Source organism: Patagioenas fasciata, chromosome 3, assembly GCF_037038585.1.
Source record: "Patagioenas fasciata isolate bPatFas1 chromosome 3, bPatFas1.hap1, whole genome shotgun sequence".
Taxonomy (NCBI): domain Eukaryota; kingdom Metazoa; phylum Chordata; class Aves; order Columbiformes; family Columbidae; genus Patagioenas; species Patagioenas fasciata.
The window spans coordinates 124,039,289-124,062,527 of record NC_092522.1 but is presented as its reverse complement, the minus strand read 5'-3'; the positions used below and the strand labels follow the sequence as shown (position 1 = coordinate 124,062,527).

Below are 23,239 nucleotides of genomic sequence, written 5' to 3'. Positions count from 1 at the left end.
GGAGTCAACAGGAGGTTTTACATCAGCTTTACCAAACACTTACTCAAGGCTTAAACCCACGTCTGCTAATGCACTGTGAAGTTAGAGGTCAAAGATGACCTAGAGAAAAAGGATCATGACGTATTTCCAGGCTTTTTTGAATCACTTGAGGACGTGGTGTAGTGAATACATGAATATTCCAATCGGAAGCACGTACAACCTCAAAGCTACTAAACCAATCTTCTTTGAACTCGAAGTTTTGTCCCCTCTAGCTAAAGACTAAGTCTACAGGCATTTAGCATGTCTTGTATAATAATGATGGATGCTCGAGCAAAATCTTTAATTTTTGTGTGCAGATGATGGACAGGACGTGAAAGATTAACGGTAATTAAAAATATCAATTCAGATCAGTCGAAACTTCAACGACCTGCAGGTTCATAAATATGGACCTTTTTATACCCTAAATTAACGTTTCCCATAACCTTGCCCAATTTATCATAGAATCATAGAATCACAGAATGCTAGGGATTGGAAGGGACCTGGAAAGCTCATCCAGTGCAATCCCCCCATGGAGCAGGAACACCCAGCTGAGGTTCCACAGGAAGGGGTCCGGGCGGGTTTGAATGTCTGCAGAGAAGGAGACTCCACAACCTCCCTGGGCAGCCTGGGCCAGGCTCTGACACCCTCACTGAGAAGTTGTTTCTTCTCATATTTAAGTGGAACCTCCTGTGTTCCAGTTTGTACCCATTGCCCCTTGTCCTATCATCGGTTGTCACCGAGAAGAGCCTGGCTCCATCCTCCTGACACTCACCCTTTAGATATCTGTAAACATGAATGAGGTCACCCCTCAGTCTCCTCTTCTCCAGCTCCAGAGCCCCAGCTCCCTCAGCCTTTCCTCACACGGGAGATGCTCCACTCCCTTCAGCATCTTGGTGGCTGCGCTGGACTCTCTGCAGCAGTTCCCTGTCCTTCTGGAACTGAGGGGCCACAACTGGACACAAGATTCCAGGGGTGGTCTCCCCAGGGCAGAGCAGAGGGGCAGGAGAACCTCTCTGACCTACTGACCACCCCCTTCTAACCCACCCCAGGTACCATTGGCCTCCTGGCCACAAGGGCCCAGTGCTGGCTCAGGCTCACCCTGCTGTCCCCAGGACCCCCAGGTCCCTTTCCCCTACACTGCTCTCTAATAGCTCATTCCCCAACTTACACTGGAACCTGGGGTTGTTCCTGCCCACATTCAAGACTCTACACTTGCCCTTGTTCTATTTCATTACATTTTCCCCGCCCAGCTCTCCAGCCTGTCCAGGTCTCTGATGGCAGCACAGCTTCCAGTGTCACCACTCCTCCCAGTCTGGTGTCACCAGCAAACTTGCTGACAGTCACTCTATTCCCTCATCCAAGTCATTGATGAATATATTGGACAGTAGTGGCCCCAATGTGCATATACATATATTTATATTTATATACACATATATATTTATGTGGTATTAGAGAGAAGTTGAGTACATTTTCACAGTAAATAATAAAATGAGTAACCAGAGAATCCTGGAATTCACTTTTTTTTGCTTCACCTGAGCTCCATTAAACATCCTTCAGTGTAGGAACAGCTGTTCCGTGAATTACAAACAATGAATCTTAATAAGACTCCATCAACACATGCTCAGTCTACAAGGTTATACAAGTTTACCGCTAACATGTTTTATGAGAACGGTAATTGATTTTAGTAGCATATGCCTTTGTTGTGGAAGTTCCCTGTTATTAAAGCTAACAGCATCTATAGGATCCATTCATCCACCACCTCATAAATTCACGGCCGCTGTGAATAATCGGGGCCCAATGGGTGTAAAATTACTCATTTAGATGCCAAGAAGCCACTGATTTTTCCGTCAAGGCAGACGTATCGAAGCGCATGATGGAATCTTCCTGTCCAACTCCCATCAATTGCTTTTGAGTCTTAAAAATTGCATGACATTGTTATTACTGTCCAAGAAAAGAGATATTTATTGATAACCAAAAGTCGACGTAGAAAACCCGTTAGTTGCTCGTGTGTCTGTTCAGAGTCGCAACAGAAAGGCCAAATGATCTGGGATCATGATCAGACCACGCAGCGGTTTGGTCCCATTTCCAAGTTTGGTAGTAGTCACTATTAAAAGATTAGACCTTGCAGTTTTAATCTGATTTTACTGACCACTTAAAGTACAGAGCAAATTAGAAACATGTTCTGAAGAGACCCAAAAGCTGCAGTTATCCCAAAAAAGAAAAATATTACTTTATGGGATCCCACTTCAACATTTTACGGACCAAACATTCATTTGGCATCTTTAACCTTCTTGCTCTTCAGATGTCCAGCTGTTCGAGGAGATATCGGTCGTAGGATAAGTGCAGCAGTTTTTAAAGCCATTTACTAAAATGTCAGGATTTGTTAAAAATAAAGGTCACCCAACCCTGTCCTTAATGACTGCCCACTAGAAATCAGATGCCACTCAACCTGATTCTTGAATTGGTTCCTTTACTATAGTCCCTGCATTAAACAGATGATAAAATTGAGGTCTGACTACGTTAAGATGAACATTATCTTGACTCTCCATATTACAGCATTCCTTATCTCCACCAGCTGTATTATTTATAACTACGAATACGGGTAGCACTTGAAAGCTACCGCGTTGAATGACACTTCCAACTCCCCAGGGAACGAACAATCACTTAGTAGCTTAATTATATGCATTAACAGAAGCTCGTGGCTCAAAAATGCGGCTCCTTTTTAACTGGAAATTTGCATTTTCCCCTCTTTCTTGTAAATGCTAGTCTAATTAGAATGTAATGATAGGATCTGCATTCGCTGATACCGACAATGGCCTACTGACCGAAAAGTAGAGACTAAAAAGTGCCTTTGTGCTGCCTTTGGAGCAGCCTGGGAACACACACGCCATAAAGGCCCAGTTGTCACCCGGGACGCAGGGACATGCGGTGCCAACGCGGTCATTTTGAAGTCACTTAACGTCAATATCTTTCAATTATGTGACCTCAGACTTCGCAGAACATGGTGAGACACTACTTGTTAGTGGCTCTGAACAGCATCTGTTTGCAGATTCCGACTCGTGATGGTTTTAGACTGAGTTTACCACTCAGAGAATGGGGAAAAATATTAACTATGATGCATGGTATGAGTAAACATACAGAATCATGGAGTCAGTTTGGTTTCGAGACCCTCAAGATCACCAGGTCCAACTGTTACCACACCCCTGGCACTGTCCCATGTCCCTGGGAACCTCATGTCCGTCTGTCCAGCCCTCCAGGGATGGTGACTCCAGCACTGCCCTGGGCAGCCTGTTCCAATGCCCCACAGCCCTTTGGGGAAGAAATTGTTTCCCACATCCAACCTCAACCTCCCCTGGCGCAACTTGAGGCCGTTTCCTCTGCTCCTGGCACTTGCTCCTTGGGAAGAGAGATCAACAACCTCCTTTCAGTTGTAGAGATGTTCAGTCTCTCCAAGCTTGCACAGAACTTACCCCAAGTAGATCCTACTCTGCAACAGTCCCCGGCGCTGCTATAATAAAACTGGAACTTTTGCACCTGGAATATTGTGTCCAGTTGTGGCCCCTCAGTTCCAGAAGGACAGGGAACTGCTGCAGAGAGTCCAGCGCAGCCACCAAGATGCTGAAGGGATTGGAGCATCTCCCGTGTGAGGAAAGGCTGAGGGAGCTGGGGCTCTGGAGCTGGAGAAGAGGAGACTGAGGGGGGACTCATTCCTGGGGATCAATATGGAAAGGGGCAGTGTCAGGAGGATGGAGCCAGGCTCTTCTGGGTGACAACCGATGATAGGACAAGGGGCAATGGGTACAAACTGGAACACAGGAGGTTCCACTGAAAGATGAGAAGGAACTTGTTTGGGGTGAGAGTGGCAGAGCCTGGCCCAGGCTGCCCAGGGAGGTTGTGGAGTCTCCTTCTCTGCAGACATTCAAACCCGCCTGGACACCTTCCTGTGGAACCTCAGCTGGGTGTTCCTGCTCCATGGGGGGATTGCACTGGATGAGCTTTCCAGGTCCCTTCCAACCCCTGGCATTCTGGGATTCTGTGATTCAAATGGGAAGGAGAATAAACAGATGTGACTTGTACTGAGAGTGTAGATTTGCCAGATATACAGGCATCACTCAATAAAATATGTGTTTTACCACAAATCATCAGCAGCAACCCAATGCTTGCTGTACCGATGCTCCTTATGGAAAGGTCTGATGAAGGATGGTTAGATTATCAAAAACATGAAACAGTTGCTGGTCAGGGTGTTTTTTAGGGTAGAAGACATGCTTAAAAAGATCTGTGTTGCGAAACTAGTGTACTTAAGACAATGAAAAATGCTATATTTCCCATATTTAGCCCTAGGGACAAGCTGACCCTCCCAGAAACAGAAAGCCCAGAGTTTCTGTGCTTGGTAAAAGTGAAGGTGAAACTTCACAGCAAATGGATTGAGGTATTCTCATGGGTTTCTTCAAAACTGCGTAATAAATGGAGACTCACGTGAAGCACCTGCAAGACGAAGCAGATGGGGCTGCTCGGTGCGGTGAGCACAATCTGGAGAGATTTGTCTTGGCGTCCGAGTAGATACTGTGATCAGGAGTCACAACCATGCTCCAAGGTCACGTTGCGGGGGCCCAAGGCCTCTTCCAAATGTTAAATGTTGCTTATTATTGAGTTCAGACAGAATCCCAGAATGTCAGAGATTGGAAGGGACCTCAAAAGCTCATCCAGTTCAATCCCCCTGCCAGAGCAGGAACACCCAGCTGAGGTTCCACAGGAAGGGGTCCAGGCGGGTTTGAATGTCTGCACAGAAGGAGACTCCACAACCTCCCTGGGCAGCCTGGGCCAGGCTCTGACACCCTCACCCCAAACAAGTTTGTTCTCAAATTTAAGTGGAACCTCCTGTGTTCCAGTTTGAACCCATTACCCCTTGTCCTGTCACTGGTTGTCACCGAGAAGAGCCTGGCTCCATCCTCCTGACACTGCCCCTTTCCATATTGATCCCCAGGAATGAGTCCCCCCTCAGTCTCCTCTTCTTCAGCTCCAGAGCCCCAGCTCCCTCAGCCTTTCCTCACACGGGAGATGCTCCACTCCCTTCAGCATCTTGGTGGCTGCGCTGGACTCTCTGCAGCAGTTCCCTGTCCTTCTGGAGCTGAGGGGCCACAACTGGACACAAGATTCCAGGTGTGGTCTCTCCAGGGCAGAGCAGAGGGGCAGGAGAACCTCTCTGACCTACTGACCACCCCCTTCTAACCCACCCCAGGTCCCATTGGCCTTCCTGGCCACAAGGGCCCAGTGCTGGCTCATGCTCACCCTGCTGTCCCCAGGACCCCCAGGTCCCTTTCCCCTACACTGCTCTCTAATAGCTCATTCCCCAACTTACACTGGAACCTGGGGTTCTTCCTGCCCAGATGCAATACTCTACATTTTGATGTTCCCAGCCATATGGTCATTATTGCCTCCCGCAGCAAAGGCCTTAGTGAAAGAGTCCCAGAAAACAACTTCTGAACCCTGGCTTGAAAAACCATCACTCGATCAGAGCAACTCTGAAGAGAAGAAATGATCTTTTAGTTCAGTTGGAAAAAGGGTCTCAACGGTACCTTTATATTTAGCAGAAGCTTTTTCTGAATGAGAGGCTATTGTAAAGGTAGCGATGGTTATTATCATGACTTTTACGGCTGGCGTGCTGGCGGAGAACGCGTGTGCGCACAAAATACTAATTCAGAAAGACAAAGGAAACAATCCAAGACCCATAATAAATGCAATTTGTCCACAGAGCCTTGCAATTTATCATGTCCACACTAATGGTCTGGCAAGGCGTAGCGTTTCTATGCACTACAATGGAACGTAGCAAAGACCACGCAGTACTGAAACCCCCGTCCTTTGTATTTTTGGGTTTTAACTGTGACCCCCTACCCACATTAGGCAAGGACCCCCAAGTGACACAGAAAATAAGGGACCGGCTTTACCTGGACTATTCAATTGATTCAGCTCTTCTGCTCCCGCACATCATCACACCAAGGGCAGCAGCTTTAATTTCTATTTTTTTTCCCTATATTGCACATATTCAGGGAGAAATCAGCCCTGCTTTATAGGAAGCCGCAGCAAACACACCCAGCAAGCAAATGAGATCGATTTCCACGCAGACGCCGGACAGGGAGAGCAGCTTTGTGCGCACAACTCCACCATCTGCACAAGTGGGCACACACTGGGGCTTTATCTGCTTATTTTATCCACAGAAATATGAGTGCAATTGTCTGTGAAAAGAGTTGCTAAAAATAGCCTATTCCTTACTACCACGATTCTCATTAACATAAAAATCACCGCGGCGTTGGCCATCGTTCATGAGGCTGTAATTGTTTCCAAACGATGAGATTTTTAGCTCTAAGACTCCGAGAGAAGCTCCAGGAACTGAAGGACCGATCATTAAATACCAACTCGTCTGCTTCTGGAAATGTGCCCATGATAAAAAGAAAAGAGAGACAAGTTTTCCGAGGTAATTCTGGCTACCTGCCAGCAACAGTGATTCAATGAGATGTTCAGTAGGAATTGAAAGGAATATCATTTACCCCGCTAAACATTTCAGAGCTACATTTAAAAACACGGATAATTGTCTTCCCAAAAGAGTAAAAATCAATGTGGATCAACAGTTTAACTGTCTTTTATTACGGTTATTAAAAGCTCCTGATAGAGGTGCAATATATTAGTTTCATTACGAGTTTTATCTCCTTGATAAAAACGGGAGCCCTCGGGAAAACGATCTCCTAATTTACAGCCAAAGGAGAGACGACAGCCTCAAAGTTTTACAACAACATCAAATACACTCATATTATGCACTGTATTACTTGACCATCATTTTTCTCCTGTGTTCAACACACCGAGGAGGCTGCAGCCCCTGCGTAACTTGCACTTGGATCGCAGACGCAGCAGGCATTGCACTAAAATCAGTCTCTTTCTGGGAAATGCTTATTTTGCAATTCCTTCTGAAAAAAATCCTAAAACACAACTTGACACATGACTGTAAGAAAAGCAATTTTCACCCTATAAAGTCATTCAATGATTGCGTTGTATTTAAAGAACATAAGAGCGGCTCTGTTGAACTGGACCAAAAATCTCTTTAGTCTGATATTTATCACCTGTACTGATCACTGAGTGGTCCAGCCTGTGCTTTTACCCTCTTAATTCTATTTCTACGAGGTTTTAGGCGGACAGAGTGAAGCCACAGGACCTCCCCATGCATCTCCTCATGGAAAAAGAGCTTCTCAGCAGCTGAAGGTCCACCTGATGTTTCTGGGCAGCATCTACCTGCTCCCATGTACCATCCGACCTGGAAGATTCTGCCAACAACTTGCTACGATGCTTCCCACACTTGACATTTCTCATCTTCTGTCTCTTTTCCCTGTTCCCTTTCATTTATTTTATCTGGGAAGGGTCTTTAAGGTTGTTTGAGATGGGCTCACAGCCATCCCTCATGGAGGACCGAGAGGAACAGCAATGGTAAATCACGCTTAGGAAAAGACCATAAAATCAAAATAAAGGCAAGATATTCTCCACTAATAAACGTTATTAGCTTTGTAAGAATTATTCCAGAGGAGATACAGTTTGATCAGACTATTGCCACTCAGCGGCTCTGTGGAAACAGAATGAGAAATGAGTAAAAACACCCTGGGAATTCTTCAGCCTCCTAAAGTTTTTGCTTAAATCCAAAGTTCTGCTTGGTAGCCCTGTCGGTAAGTGTGATTCATGAATCCTCCCAACCATTTACCCCCAGAGTCACCTCATCTCTCTCGTGCCACAACATCCAAGCTGAGCGTTTATCGCGTTCCGCAGGATGAGGTGTCTGCTCTGGTAACAATTCCATTATTCCCGCTGAGCCCTTGATTTATTCCAGCTATTATTCTAATTATTTTCTCCGACCACCTGCTACGTGAGGCACTGTGAATCGGGCTTATCTTTACGCCAGCGTTCGCTAACAATAAGTAGCGGTATGTGTGTGTAAACGTACGCTACCTGGAGCAACGACACGGGTGGTGGGGGAAGCAGAGCACATGCCCTCCCTGCTGCGTTTGCCCAGATGTGCAACGGGGTGGAAGGCTGTGGTCTACCTTGACTTGAGTAAGGGATTTGACACAGTCTCCCACAGCATCCTCACAGTTAAACTGAGGGAGTGCGGTCTGGACGATCCGGTAGTGAGGTGGATGTGAACTGGCTGAAGGGAAGAAGCCAGAGTCGTGGTCAATGGGGCAGAGTCCAGTTGAGGCCTGGATCTAGTGGAGTGTTCAAGGGTCAGTGCTGGGGCCGGTATTATTCAATATATTCATCAATGACTTGGATGAGGGAATAGAGTGACTGTCAGCAAGTTTGCTGGTGACACCAAGCTGGGAGGAGTGGCTGACACTGGAAGCTGTGCTGCCATCCAGAGTCCTGGACAGGCTGGAGAGTTGGGCAGGAAAAATGTAATGAAACAGAACAAGGGCAAGTGTAGAGTCTTGAATGTGGGCAGGAACAACCCCAGGTTCCAGTGTAAGTTGGGGAATGACCTATTAGAGAGCAGTGTAGGGGAAAGGGACCTGGGGGTCCTGGGGACAGCAGGGTGACCATGAGCCAGCACTGGGCCCTTGTGGCCAGGAAGGCCAATGGTACCTGGGGTGGGTTAGAAGGGGGTGGTCAGTAGGTCAGAGAGGTTCTCCTGCCCCTCTGCTCTGCCCTGGGGAGACCACCCCTGGAATCTTGTGTCCAGTTGTGGCCCCTCAGTTCCAGAAGGACAGGGAACTGCTGCAGAGAGTCCAGCGCAGCCACCAAGATGCTGAAGGGAGTGGAGCATCTCCCGTGTGAGGAAAGGCTGAGGGAGCTGGGGCTCTGGAGCTGGAGAAGAGGAGACTGAGGGGGGACTCATTCCTGGGGATCAATATGGAAAGGGGCAGTGTCAGGAGGATGGAGCCAGGCTCTTCTCGGTGACAACCAGTGACAGGACAAGGGGTAATGGCTGCAAACTGGAACATAAGAGGTTCCACTTCAATATGAGAAGAAACTTGTTTGGGGTGAGGGTGGCAGAGCCTGGCCCAGGTTGCCCACGGAGGTTGTGGAGTCTCCTTCTCTGCAGACATTCAAACCCACCTGGACACCTTCCTGTGGAACCTCAGCTGGGTGTTCCTGCTCTGGGGGGGACTGCACTGGATGAGCTTTCCAGGTCCCTTCCAACCCCGACATTCTGGGATTCTGTGACCTGAAGTTGGAAGGAAATCCTCTGAGGCTATTAAAAAAATATCAATAAGAAGAGAAGAGGTGTGACAGGGGAAAGGAGGGGAGAAGCACAACATAAGTGGGACACAGGCCTAGTACATCCACTCTGTTTAAATAAATTAAGTGTAATTATCTTCAAGATGAAGGCAGGCAAAGGGCCGCTCACCTGCCACTTACTGCAAAAAATAATATATACTTATAATGAAAGATCTAATATACTCACTCCTATCAATATATTAATAAACTCTCCAGGAAAACGGCTGCTATGCACACACACAACTTTAAAAACCTCGATACGTTTGCAAAAGAGCATCTGATGGGCATCCTCGTTGCTGGATAAAGCAGCAAGAAACACTTCAAAATCAATAGGTCATAAGGGACAGAAGCAACGTTACTCTTGAAACCGTAATTACCTGCTCCAGTTGAAGAAGCACCCAGTATTTCTAGCACACAGTCAGCACAATCAGCAAGTTATTATCTTCCCAGGAGAAGCTCCTGGATTTAATATATCAACTGGTGATCAACGAGGTGCTCAGACCTCCTTCTAAAGTCACCTGGATCCTTTTTGTCCTACCTGGCCCTGTCTGAGAAGCGAGGTGGCTGGAAAGGAGGTGAGCATCACAACAAATCGCTGATTTCTTCCACACTTACTTACCGCAAAATCCAAAATCTCTAAGGATTCTGGACAAGCTGCAGGTGTCTTTGTCTCAGAAAGTCAGAGGAAGATGATATGTTTTTGGAAACTAGGAGAATACCGCATAAAAGAGCATTATTGCTGCTGATGAGCAGCTTAGTGCTGTTGCAGGAACACAACAGATGGTCTCCACTTGGTTCCTCTCTTTGCTCTCACATTATTTTTATGCAGTAGAAGTGTCTAAATATTTACCAGCATGGACTAACATTTATACAGCACAGCATATAAATAAGCTGCTGTAATAACTCAAAACCATAATATAAAATTTTAACGTAGGAAATAGAGACCGTAGTATCTAGCTGAATTCCCGGGAAAGAAGGAATTATTGCCTGCTGAACACTTCCAGTATGTTCACCAGTGCACGGCTCTGGATAAGAACCCCAGAGGGTTGTTTTTACCATCTATTCTTTCCTATTTAAGACAAAGGAACTTTGAAAATTAACTCATAAAGCATTTAAGATTGGATGAGAAAGGCAGAGAAGGTAAAAACGAAGAAGAGAGCTGTCTCATTTACCATTCCAGCTTGAAACATGTCCCAGTGATCCAGCATCCCTCCATCTCATTCCCTGCAGCTCTCATTTCAGAAACACAGCGATCACTGAGCTGGGCATCAACTCTGTTGACATATTTTCATGTGTTTTCTGGTCTCAGTTGGCCGTGGGGGCCCCTAACACAGGCATTTTTGATCCCTTCTTCTCTCCTCTCTTCTCTTCAAAACAACACAGCTATAATTCTTCTCCATGTTGATGTAATTTATCACCTGTTCCCCCACTCTCTTGTCCTCAGCACAGGACACACATGGAGCTGCTGGAGAGGGGCCAGAGGAGCCCCAGAAATGATCCGAGGCTGGAACAGCTCTGCTGGGAGGACAGGCTGAGAGAGCTGGGGTGTTCAGCTGGAGAAGAGAAGCTCTGGGGAGATCTTAGTGCGGCCTTTCTGGACTTAAATGGGGCCCAGAAGAAGGATGGGGACAGACTTTTGAGCAGGGCCTGATGTGACAGGACAAAGGGTGATGGTTTTAAACTAAAGGAGGGAGATTCAGGCCGGACATGATGCAGAAATTGTTTGTGCTGAGGGTGGTGAGAGCCTGGCCCAGGGTGCCCAGAGAGGTGGTGGATGAACCATCCCTGGAGACATCCCAGGCCAGGCTGGACGGGGCTCTGAGCAACCTGAGCTGCTGAAGATGTCCCTGCTCATGGTAGGGGTGGCACTGGGGGAGCTGGGAAGGTCCTTTCCCACCCAAACTACTCGATGATTCCCCAACTCCCATTTCTCTTCCTGCAGCCATCATTACATCTTGAGGGCTTCATCCTCCACACCGATTACTCATCGTCCAATTCTTCGTCTGTATGTTCACGGGCATCAAATCTTAATCTGATCTGCGAGTCCTGCTTCAAATTTCTGAACTCATCAACAGGGCTGTCACTTGAGCTGGTCCCCCCATCACCCTCTCTGTATTCTTGAATCCCCCTCTTAAACTATCACCTGGTTTTCCTATTCCCCTGCTTAGCATTTCTCTTCCCTGGCCCTCCAACCTGCTTTTTTTGCCAATTCCAGCCCTTCAGCACAGAATTTCTGATCTTATCTTAATCTTTCCTTTTCCAAATCAAAAAATTGCTTAATTCTCTTTGGGCTTCTTTTACTTTTCCCATCCTTCCCCACCACAACACAAAATCCTCCCCTGCTGTGTCCCAGAGCTGGCTCACCACCAAAATTGTCCCCAGCTCCTAAAGCCAAGAGACTTCTCTGGCAGAAACAATCTAAATCAGTTGAGCTTCTCTTTCCTGTTTTCTCCTTCTCTTGCTTTTCTATGCTCAACTATTTTCCCTGTTTGCGTTGAATCCCCCCTCTCACAATTCCAGCCTCTTCGCCACCTTCTTGTCTACTCTTTCTGAACACTTTGCCTTCTGCCTCTTCTGTTTCTGCAAAAAATGTCACTAATAAATGGAAAAAAAACCAACATAGCATTACCCTTCTCCTAACAAGCAAGGGAGCCTGCTGGCCTGCAGGAACCTGAGGTAGTTTAGCATCACTTGAAGTTCTACCTTATAAACAGTTCCCTAAATCTCCTGCAATGAAACTGGAGCAACTGGAGATCCAACCCTTAGCCATTTATCATGAATAAGCAGCAAAGAATAATAATCACTAAATACCTTCTATGGAAGATTGTAATTCTGTCTTAGACAATTCTTCCCTCTTCAGTTTTACATCTTGCCTTAGATTATTGTCTCCTCTTTGCTGGGTCTTACCCAAGGTTCTCTCTTTAAATCTTTTAGTCAGTATCGTTGTTCTTCCACCACAAATTCTCTCCAGCCTAAGATTACGATGGACCCATAAAGAACCCAGAACTACAGCTGCAGCTTCATGAGATAACAAATAGGTGACTCAGGGTTTGCTGTACCCTGCGTCACAAGTAATTCCACAAACTCACAGCTCATGTGATGTCCACTGTCTCCTTCAGCGTTATAAAATCATCCAGGAGCAACAAGAGTCCGGGGCACGAATTTTGAGTTAATTTTCAGCTCCATCACAGATTTCACCTCAATTACTATTACTACTGCAACTACTATTACTGTATCAAAACTAGCATGGTCAGTAGGACAAGGGCAGTGATCCCTCCCCTGTGCTCTGCATGGGGGAGGCCACACCTGGAGTATTGTGTTCAGTTCTGGGCCCCTCAGCTCAGGAAAGAGATTGAAGTGCTGGAGCGGGTCCAGAGAAGAGCAACAAGACTGGGGAAGGGACTTGAGCACAAGCCCTATGGGGAGAGGCTGAGGGAGTTGGGCTTGTTCAGTCTGGAGAAGAGGAGGCTTAGAGGTGAGCTCAGCACTCTCTAGAACGACCTGAAGGGCAGTTCTAGCCAGGGGGGATTGGGCTCTTCTCCCAGGCAGTCAGCAATAGGACAAGGGGGCATGGGCTTCAACTCTGCCAGGGGAAATTGAGGCTGGAGATGAGAAAGCAATTCTGTGCAGAGAGAGTGGTCAGCATTGGAATGGCTGCCCAGGGAGGTGCTGGACTCACCGGCCCTGGAGGTTTTGAAACTGAGATTGGCCATGGCACTTAGTGCCGTGATCTGGTCAATGGACTGGAGTTGGACCAAGGGTTGGACTGGATGATCTCTGAGGTCTTTTCCAACCCAGTCCGTTCTGTGACTCTGTGATTCACCTCTAGTTTTATGCACATTGCTTTGCCCCGGCCTCTCCCTTTGTCACACGAACATAATATTTGCTGAGTATGTGACATTATCTTTATGAAGAGCTCAAGGAACTCTGCACAAAACCCTTTAAAAAAAGTACCTACCACAGTTTTCACAATTTCCTTCATGTACCATACAGCCGTGTTTTCGATTGCTTCTTTCTAGATGTATCAAGATAAACCACTGCGTTCTGCCTCTGCTTCTAACCAATATATACCATCGCATTGACAGTGCCAGAAAGCACCTAGTCTGATCTTGCCCAGAAATATACCTGTGGTTCCTATATCATGACTGCAATTTCTGCACTATTTTAAAAAGACAAACAATTCAGACATGAAAAAACAAATATATAGTGAAAAAAATCAACCATGCCACCAGATAACATGGTTTATTCCCTACAGTGTTTACCATTTGCTCTTTTCTCATTTCAATTTCTCTAGAAATAATTTTTATATCTTCTTCCACATCACTGATATAGATATTGAATAGCACTGAGCCAAGAACAGAGATGCTATATAATACACCTATACACTCCACTTCGCAATTAATTATCTTCGAGATAGCATGCTCTTAACTTTGAATCATGGACTGTTCTAAATCCAAGGAAAGTAAACCACCCTGGAAAAAAGTCAGAGCCCTAGTTAATATCGGAAAAGCTATAATCCACAGAGATCCCAGTGACTCAGTCTTTCATGAGGCAAGGATATAATTTTCTGGATGAAGTAGTTCAACAAATCTTTCTCAACCTCCACCTTCAAAAACGAATTTGAATTTATTTGTCCTTAGAAAACAATTGGGATCGTAACTAAGAGCTGAGCTAAGAGAGGCGGCGTTAGGTGGAAAAGCTGGAATAAAACAGAAATTCCTGGTTCTTTTAGGCCATACTCACAACGAACTGGTCCATGTCCCTTTCCAGGCCCATGTTTGGGAGATCGGGCATCATGTGCGCCACCACTTTGAAGCCGGCATCCTTGGCTAAGTGAAACGACTCGCACACAGCCTTCACGGTGTGACCTCTGGGAAGAGACAGAAGAAATTCACAATGATGACACAGAAAACAGAATATATTTTGATACCTTTAAATGAGATTATTCTCTAGGAAGTGAGAAGGGTTGAGTTTTATGATGAGTTTATTACCACTCAAGTCTTGCCAATAAATTCCCAATAAATTAAACTACAATAAGTGCTAAACGTCATAAAGCATAGAACAGTTTGGGTTGGAAGGGACCTTCAAAGCTCATCTAGTCCAACCCCTCCCATGAGCAGGGACATCTTCACCAGCTCACAGAATCACAGAATGGCTGGGCTTGGAAGTGACCTCTGGACATGATCTACTCCAACCCACCTGCTAAAGCAATGAGGGTGGTGAGAGCCTGGCCCAGGGTGCCCAGAGAGGTGGTGGATGAACCATCACTGGAGACATCCCAGGCCAAGCTGGACGGGGCTCTGAGCAACCTGAGCTGCTGAAGATGTCCCTGCTCATTGCAGGGGTGCCACTGGGGGAGCTGGGAAGGTCCCTTCCAACCCAAACTGTTCTATGATTTTATGATTCTTCTCAGCTTCCAAGAGGTGCCTAACCTCCAAATCACAGGTTGGACTGGGACTCTTGAAGTATTCCATATTCTTCTCCACTGACATCAAACCAAACTAACCCAGGCTTGCTCTGCTGGAGCTCAGTGAGACTGGGGGCACAAACAAATGCAGCAGCAAAGGTTGAACCTCACATAACTCATTAGGATGAAAGCAAACTCTTCTGTCTCATTCTGACTCCATAGTTCACAGAATCATTTTCGTTGGAAGCGACCCTTAACATCAGAGTCCAACAGTTAATGCAACATGGCCAAGTCCACCTCTACCCCATGTCCTGAGAACCTCATGTCCATCTGTCCAGCCCTCCAGGGATGGTGACTCCAGCACTGCCCTGGGCAGCCTGTTCCAATGCCCCACAGCCCTTTGGGGAAGAAATTGTTCCCCACATCCAACCTCAACCTCCCCTGGCGCAACTTGAGGCCATTTCCTCTGCTCCTGGCGCTTGTTCCTGGGGAGCAGAGCCCGACCCCTCCTGGCTCCAAGCTCCTTTCAGGCAGTTCAGAGATCAGAAGGTCTCCCCTCAGCTCCTGTTCTCCAGCTGAACCCCCCAGGTCCCTCAGCCGCCCCCATCACACTTGTGCTCCAGCCCCTCACCAGCTCTGTTCCCTTCTCTCCACTCACTCCAGCAGCTCAAGGCCTTTCTTGGCGTGAGGGGCCCAAACCTGAACAATCCTTCAGGCACCTCCTGCCCCCACAGTTATGACCAGGAGGTCCCCACCACTCGTTTCCCCACAAAGCATTTGCTCTGCCCCAGTTGGGAAGGTTCTTCCACTGCTGCTTGACATTTCTGGACGTTTCCATCCTCTCAGCATCTCCTGCCTTCTTTCCAATCCCCGTTTTATTCCCGTTACACCAGTTCACCCCGGGGTTTTATTGGAACGTCTTGCCAACAGCTTAGCTCAGCGAGTGACTCTTCTTGTCCACCACACTCCTTTGGATGAAAAATTAACATCGTCTGAGCACCTCTACAAACACCTTCTGCCAAGACCTGATATTAACCAAACGAAACAGCTACTTCCCTGCTTTTAAGGACCATTTCCTTCCTCTCTGCTGGAAGATTCTGTCTCTTTTAAATCCCCACATGTAGTTTTATGACTCCAGATTTATTTATCATTTTTTTCAGAAGTATTACGGTGTTTTTCCGAGACTGTTCAAGGACAGTATTACTCAAGACCTTGAGTAGCCTGAGGGGAGTAAATGGAGACTTGCTTCATAAATAAAAATTATTTTCTTATTAGAAGTGGAATTTGAGCTGCATCAATAACTTGATTATTTGATGCCTAGATCTGCTCTTGAATATTTTTCTGCCTCACAGCCACCAAAAGCACTCAAAAACCTCACTAATGACTTATGGAACATAATAGAAAGTAATTTCCAAACAGTTAGTCTAATTGGTTGTAATCTGACATTTTGCTACGAGCGAAATATTAAAAGTTTGAAGTCAAAATACTTCCCCCACAAAGCAGCAGAAGAACAGAAGCAAAATGAGGTCGCTGCAGAAGAAACTTGAATCACCCTCCTCTAAAAGTGTCTTTCAATTCATTCTTCTCAAAAGTTGCAGGGAGATATTGGAGCGAATCGTCTGTGTTTTCCCTGCTCTCAGCCAGCCTGCGGCAAAACCTTTTAGGAATTCCGCAAGCAGCTTTGAAAAGCGCTAAAACCCTTTACAAATATCACTATACGGGATGATTTCGGAGTGAAATCAAGACCGTAATACAGCACTGCATCCTTCTTCTGATTCAGCAGCAGCAAAGCAAAGGTTCGTTAGCGAGCACACTAACCAAAAGCTTTGAATCATTTATGGCACCGGCTCTGATGCGATGGCCAAACGACCCAAGTGAAGTGGGGTTTTCAAGTCCCACCTTAGGATAAGACGCCTTTAAAAGATTTGAGGTGGAAAGAAGTAAAAGGTGAAGAGAAATTAATTGTTAAATTTACAATCTAAATGAATACATCGAGCCTAAAAGTGACATCTAGCAACACATCCTTAGTACGGATCTTTTCCTTTGGAAAGCTCTGACATCTAGAGGAGAAAAGTACCACCTATAAATATTAGCCCTTAACTCTTGGACGACTCAATAAATGGCTTTTCTCGCCTATCAAGACCTGGAACTCGACCATTTCATGGCAGTGACATCCTGCAAAACTACAGCTAAACCCGCAGGAGGAAACTCATTGTGGATTCTTTAAGCCTCTAAAAGAAAATGTCCGACATTTTCGGTTTTGCGCTGCTGCCTTTAAGGCAGGTATTAACCACAATGTGCTTTGCTTATTGAACCATCATCTCTCTCTGTCATTACGTGTGATTACGGTTATTTAACATCTTTGGTAGGTGACTGGAATGCGCGACAAGAACGAAGTTGTACGAGTGTTAGAAGTGGAGAAAAACAGGAAAAAATGTTTCTTTCAAAATCTGAATAGACCTGAAATTAAAAAAGAGATCGGCTTATTTGTCCGTAAGGAGTGGGATGAACAATATATTGTGTGCTCTCCTACGCAGGACAACTGTTCTTTAGACCACAGGTCCAAGGTGACATGGAATAAATCACAGGCCTCTTGCAAATGAATTTTGCAGTCTCTAGAGACGCCGTATGCCTGGAACACCGGTGGTTAATCTGCCGACAGGTGTTGTTTCTGGCTGTGCCTCACCCTCTGTACTTGCCAATGTCATTTCTCAGCAGAAAAAGGCGTCTGGTGAAGAGAACGCGCTGTTTGCTGGTAAAATACCTCCAAGAGGTTATGCTGCGCTGTATCAAGCCTATAGATTCTGAATTATTTAAGACAAGAACTATGAGCTCTATGTGTTCTGCTTCACCAAACCACATTTATTTATGAAGCAATTAAAATAAAAAGAGAGAGATGTACAATACCGGAAAAAGAGTTTAAAATAAAACATCACAAATAACTCAATTTTCTCAAGCTGTGTTCTACACAATATCACAAAGAAATCCATGAAGCCAGGGCAGGTTATTAGTTTTTCTTAACAGACACGTTGCCACGCAGCAAGGAAATGAGCTCAATGTTTCAAAATTCAATGTTAAATGGGTGTTCAAGCGAACAGGTCAAGACACATACTCCTCAACAGTGTTCTAGAAAGCAAATCATAGAATCATAATCACAGAATCATGGAATGTTTGAGTTGGAAGAGACTCACAAGGTTCATCGAGTCCAACTCCTGTCCTTGCACAGGACATCCCACAGTTCACAACTGGAAATCAGTATTATGGAATATTGTGTCCAGTTGTGGCCCCTCAGTTCCAGAAGGACAGGGAACTGCTGCAGAGAGTCCAGCGCAGCCACCAAGATGCTGGAGGGAGTGGAGCATCTCCCGTGTGAGGAAAGGCTGAGGGAGCTGGGGCTCTGGAGCTGGAGAAGAGGAGACTGAGGGGGGACTCATTCATGGGGATCACTATGGAAAGGGGGAGTGTCAGGAGGATGGAGCCAGGCTCTTCTCAATGACAACCAGTGATAGGACAAGGGGCAATGGGTGCAAACTGGAACACAGGAGGTTCCATTTAAATATGAGAAGAAACTTGTTGGGGGTGAGGGTGGCAGAGCCTGGCCCAGGCTGCCCAGGGAGGTTGTGGAGTCTCCTCTGCAGACATTCAAACCCGCCTGGACACCTTCCTGTGGAACCTCAGCTGGGTGTTCCTGCTCCAGAAGGGGAATTGGACTGGATGATCTCTTGAGGTCCCTTCCAATCCCTGTCATTCTGTGATTCTGTGATTATTTATACCGAACTAGTTTTGGGTGGCTAAACAAACATGTCCAGGCTTTTACCTACTAGCCAAAACAAACTGGAATTCCAGAAAGCAACCACGCTCAGCTTTCCCCTGAGGCTCCTCCTCACCTGTTGGTGTCCCTGGCCACGTCCTCGTACACGCTCTGCACCCCAATCTCCAGCCTCGTGCAGCCGTAGGACAACATGTCGCTCAAATGCCGCTTCAGGCAGTAATCTGGTCTGGTCTCTATGGTTATCCCGACGCATTTGGTCAGGCTTCGTTCTGAATACCTGCAAAATAACCCAAAAAAAATCCTCTATTAATATCATGAAGTTGTGACAAATCACTTCTGAACAGTTTCCAATATTTCTCCAGGTGACTTTCTACGTCGCTACCAGAATTAAAATGCAGGTGAAAAACCTCATATATCCCAGTAGTGAGGGTGTCTTCAACCTTATGGCAATGCATGGGTGAAGTGATGCACAAATACATGAATACAAGCCTGGGATTTGCTTTGGATAGAAGAGAACTGGACTGTGGCAGCTTTGAAAGGGTTTATTTTTAAATAGCACTTGTCAGGAAGATGCTCCTGGACCAGACGGAGCCTTCAGTTCTCATCATCTGGAAATGAAGCCTGGGCAGAAGGAAAAGTCAGAGTAGGCAACGAAAACTGTGCTTGGTTGGGGGGATAAAGCAAAGGTGGTTTGAGCACTTGCTCTCACCCTGACGATAACACAGGATCTCCCATTAGGAGAGACGTTTTCATTTGATTCCCAGGGTGTTCAGATAAATTGCAGGGACTGGGACAAGATCCAGCTGCGTTCTCACAAGAAAATGTACAACACAGCCTATGAAAAATGCCACAAATCCCTCCCTTTGTGAGTAAGTGCCACGCTCGCAACTTCATTGAAGTCTAATGCTGAAACAAAACTCATCGTTAACCTTTTTCCCCTATTTATCACTGGATGTCTAACAGAGACTAATTATTCCAGCGAGTAGAAAAACCTACCGATGACAAATGGTAAGTTATTGACCCACGAGAGAGTAAAATGAAAGAATAAAGGAATCCAAAGTGATCCAGAACCAAATAAACCCATCGATCAACATCATTTCCAACACTACCAGCAAGGATAATGTTACTTTCTATGTAAGAATCATTTCACTTGACCAGATTTTCTGCAGAATATGGTGGTTGTGTAACAGAGGGGAAAAGATTTACAGCTGGAAGGAGGAAATTTCTTCTCTTGAAACCATCTGAAACTACAGAGAAGCTGGAAAATTCCCCAATTGGGATGTGGGCAGGATTAACAGCCACTGTGTGAGAGGAATTTCGGTCTCTTTAACGGTCCCAAATGATGGAGATCTCAGTATTAATATTAAATGTTGCTAGAAAGAGGACACCTTGAGTAAGGGTTGTGCTGGTACCCAAAAGAATATTGCACACCAAAATGACCAAGATGACTGAATTCAGCTCTTTTTTAGGTGTTCTGTAAAGATTCATCATCCGATTTCCAGCTCCAGAGAGCTGGAAAGATCAGAATCAAAATAAAGCTCCAGAGTTTACTTTAGAGTGTGATTGGAGGTTCAATATAACGAGAAAAACCCCAAACGAACTAACAAAACAATGAGAAACAAATAAAAACCCACACCACAAACATCACCAAAAATAAAAGCACAACCCCCCTGAAAAATGTGGGCTCAGAATTACGAGTAAAAATATCAATGCCCTTCAAACTGTTAGAGCATAAGATATATAAAGAGCAGGATATTCATGGGATAGGCTGTAATGGCTGTCAGAATAAGCATTGTTAAAAAGAAAACCCAGAAAACAACAGAAAACACATAAAACATTTCATTTGTGGCTCACTAATCTGACAGATTAACAGAACAATTGTTTATCACATCAAGGAAAACATCGCCAACGTGTGATTCATTAACATCCGACTAAAACCGCTCGTTCTTAAAGATGTCATTTGCAACAATTAAAGAGAGACGTTTTAGCGAAGGGCGAGGGGGAGGTCCCCAGAAAACTCACCCATCGTGCCAGAGGGTGCGTGTTAATATTAAACACCTGTAATCAGAAATAATGATGGGAGCCAAAATTAATTATGCTTCCCCACCCCACAAGCAGATTTATGGCCAAGATATACAACGCTGAATAAGACAAATGCCAACAGACCCTTAATTATAACATTTACTAAGGGTACCAACAGGATTTCAGGTCGGTATAAGGGCTGGTAAAATTGTCTTGCCCAACTCTGTGCCATAAAGGGAAAGTGTGTCTTAATGGTAATTAGAAAAGCAACCCAAAAATGAGCTCGAAACAGATAAAGTAATTAATACAATATTTCCAAGAAAAGTCATGAGTCTCTTCAACCCACCGTCCTCTGTATGTGACACTTTCAGTTTGAGCATCACGATCTCCAGCTCTCCCAAGGACTCGGGGTGAGCCAATAAAGCACCATCTTATACTCTATCAACATAAAACGAATGCTTGAATTGCATGGTCCATATTTAATAAAGCCTAAAGATTCAACTAATTGGAAAAAACACAAAGAAATGAGTGTGTGATAGTCAACCTTCCCCAGAAGGTGATTCTGGCAACATATCTCCACCATTTTCCTGAATAAAGAATGAGAAATTGGACTTTTCTTCTGGTTTTTGTCTACTTTCAAACTTTAAACACTCATTTGGATATTCAACATTTTTCCTATTTGCAAAATGAGCAACTCTGTTTCCTTTGAAACCTGCTACTAAAACTAAGGACTGGCACAAATTGTAAGATAGTAAGTTAAGAAGCCAAATGCAGAGCACCAGAGATAGACACGAATTTAAACCTTTCCTAGATTTACATAACCTGTTGTTTTATGTACCAAACAGCACCCATAAAAGCTCTACTGATTAATATTACGCAGCCAATGCAGAAAAAGACAAGACAAACTGATGTGTGCTTAAGAGTAACATTTTGGTTTTGATAATTTTTGTTTCTTATTGTTGAACAAGTATATCTTTGAGCCTGATTTGCAGGTTTCAAGTCAATTTATTGTATTATTAATCAGTGATTTATGTAACAATTTATAGTAGATGGGCTGTTTCAAGCCTGATTTTGCACATCTACTTTTTACAGGTTTCATCGTAACCGCCCACTGGAAATGTCGTCCCAAAACGCGGGTTCTGTCATCCGATGTGCAGAAAAAAGCCAAACTGTAGCACACAGAGACGAGGTTTTATTTATTACAGTGGCTTCCCACGTTTCTAGCAGGTCAGGTAGGCAAATCCTTGCTGAGTCCTCCTGGCCACCTTCCCGATCATGGAAGCAGCTTCCACAAGGACACATTCCATGATGTTCTCAAGGACTTACCAGTCTGGAGGTCTCCTTCGCAACTTCTTGAAGATAGACATGACATTTCCAATCACTGGGGACCTCTTGGTTGTCACGATCTCTCCAAGGTGACACGCAGCTGCTTCACCCTTCCCTTTCCATGTGTACAACCTGTCGGTGGTGCCAACACCATTCTCTGCCATGGGTGCAACCTCTCATCCCAAACTGGCACCCAACAAGGGTCCCCAACAAGGGCAGATCTTGCAAATAAAGACCAAAGCAAAGAAACAACACACACCTCAGCCATTTCCCATGTCCTTCCTCACAGAACTGCCTGCCTTATCCAGCAGATCCACATTTTCTTCGGTCTTTCTTTGCTGACAAGGTATGTATGAAAGTCCTTCTTGTTGTCCAATAATCCCCTTGAGTTTCAACTCCAGTGAAGGTTTCCTATGTCCTCTCTGCCTGTCTCCCTCCTGGGCATCCCACATCTCCTTTCACATTCTGCACAAGCTCCTTTTGTGGTTGAGCTCCACCAGGACTTCTCCAGTAAGCCAAGCCTGTTGTGCCTGCTTGGTTTCGTGCACATGAAGTCCCTTTGCAACTTGAGGAGGTTGTCCCAGCAGATCAGCTGAACTCACCTGGGTTAATTCACCTTTCAGGGCATCCCTCAATGCTTCAAGTTTGTTGTCCTGAATTCTGACATCTTTATCCTGCTACTTGCATCCTTCAGAACCTTAAGTTCTACCATCTCAGAGCCATCCCACCTAAGACCAAATCCCCACCTCAACCCGCACTTTGAGAGAAGCAGATCCCATGAAATATTAATACCTCCCCTAAGCACTGGATGAGCCAACTATTTCAAAACATCATCATAATACACTCTGGAAATCTCCTAAATGAGTTGTGTTCCACCATGTTGCCCTTCTAGCAAGTATCAGGGTGTCAGACTAGATTCAAAGAGTTTTGTATATTGTTCATTAAATGCATCTTTTTTTTAATACTTACATCATTTTCATACCTTCTCATAGCACTATCTCCAGTTTTTAAGCATTCTTCTTGTTGCCTTTGATACCTAAAACAGCCACAGAACTTTGCAGAGACACCAGTGCTATATCCAGATGGGATATGATTTGCCTATTCCCATCCAATTTTCCACTATTTATACAGTCAAGGGTAATTTGGCTGCTGAATCATACAGAAAGCTCATGATAATGCAACTTAACTCCTAAGTATTTTCTAGATATTTCGCTGCCTCTCAGAATAGAATGCTGCACCCTTCCTAGAAAAACAGCTTTACATTTTCCCATAATGAAGTACACAGCTTGCTTGTACACAGCTTCCTATGGAATACAGATTTACCCCTTATTTGCCCATCTCCAATATTGATGGCACCTGCCAGCCCTCAGAAATTACTATTTTAACACAAGTATTAAACACAAAGCCCAGAGGCAAAACCAGCAGAATCCTATTAGAAA

The 23,239-nt window shown here is 45.2% G+C and overlaps 1 protein-coding gene across 1 annotated transcript in view; it reads right to left on the bottom strand.

Moving 5' to 3' along the window:
- ELP3 (elongator acetyltransferase complex subunit 3) overlaps positions 1–23,239 on the bottom strand; it is a 102,525-nt gene that overhangs the window by 48,890 nt on the left and 30,396 nt on the right. Inside the window, exons 8-9 of the mRNA XM_065834344.2 lie at positions 18,568–18,729; positions 14,017–14,143 (exon numbers count right to left, since the gene is read on the bottom strand). Coding sequence (XP_065690416.1) covers positions 14,017–14,143; positions 18,568–18,729 — 289 coding nt within the window. The remainder of the gene's footprint in view (positions 1–14,016; positions 14,144–18,567; positions 18,730–23,239) is intronic.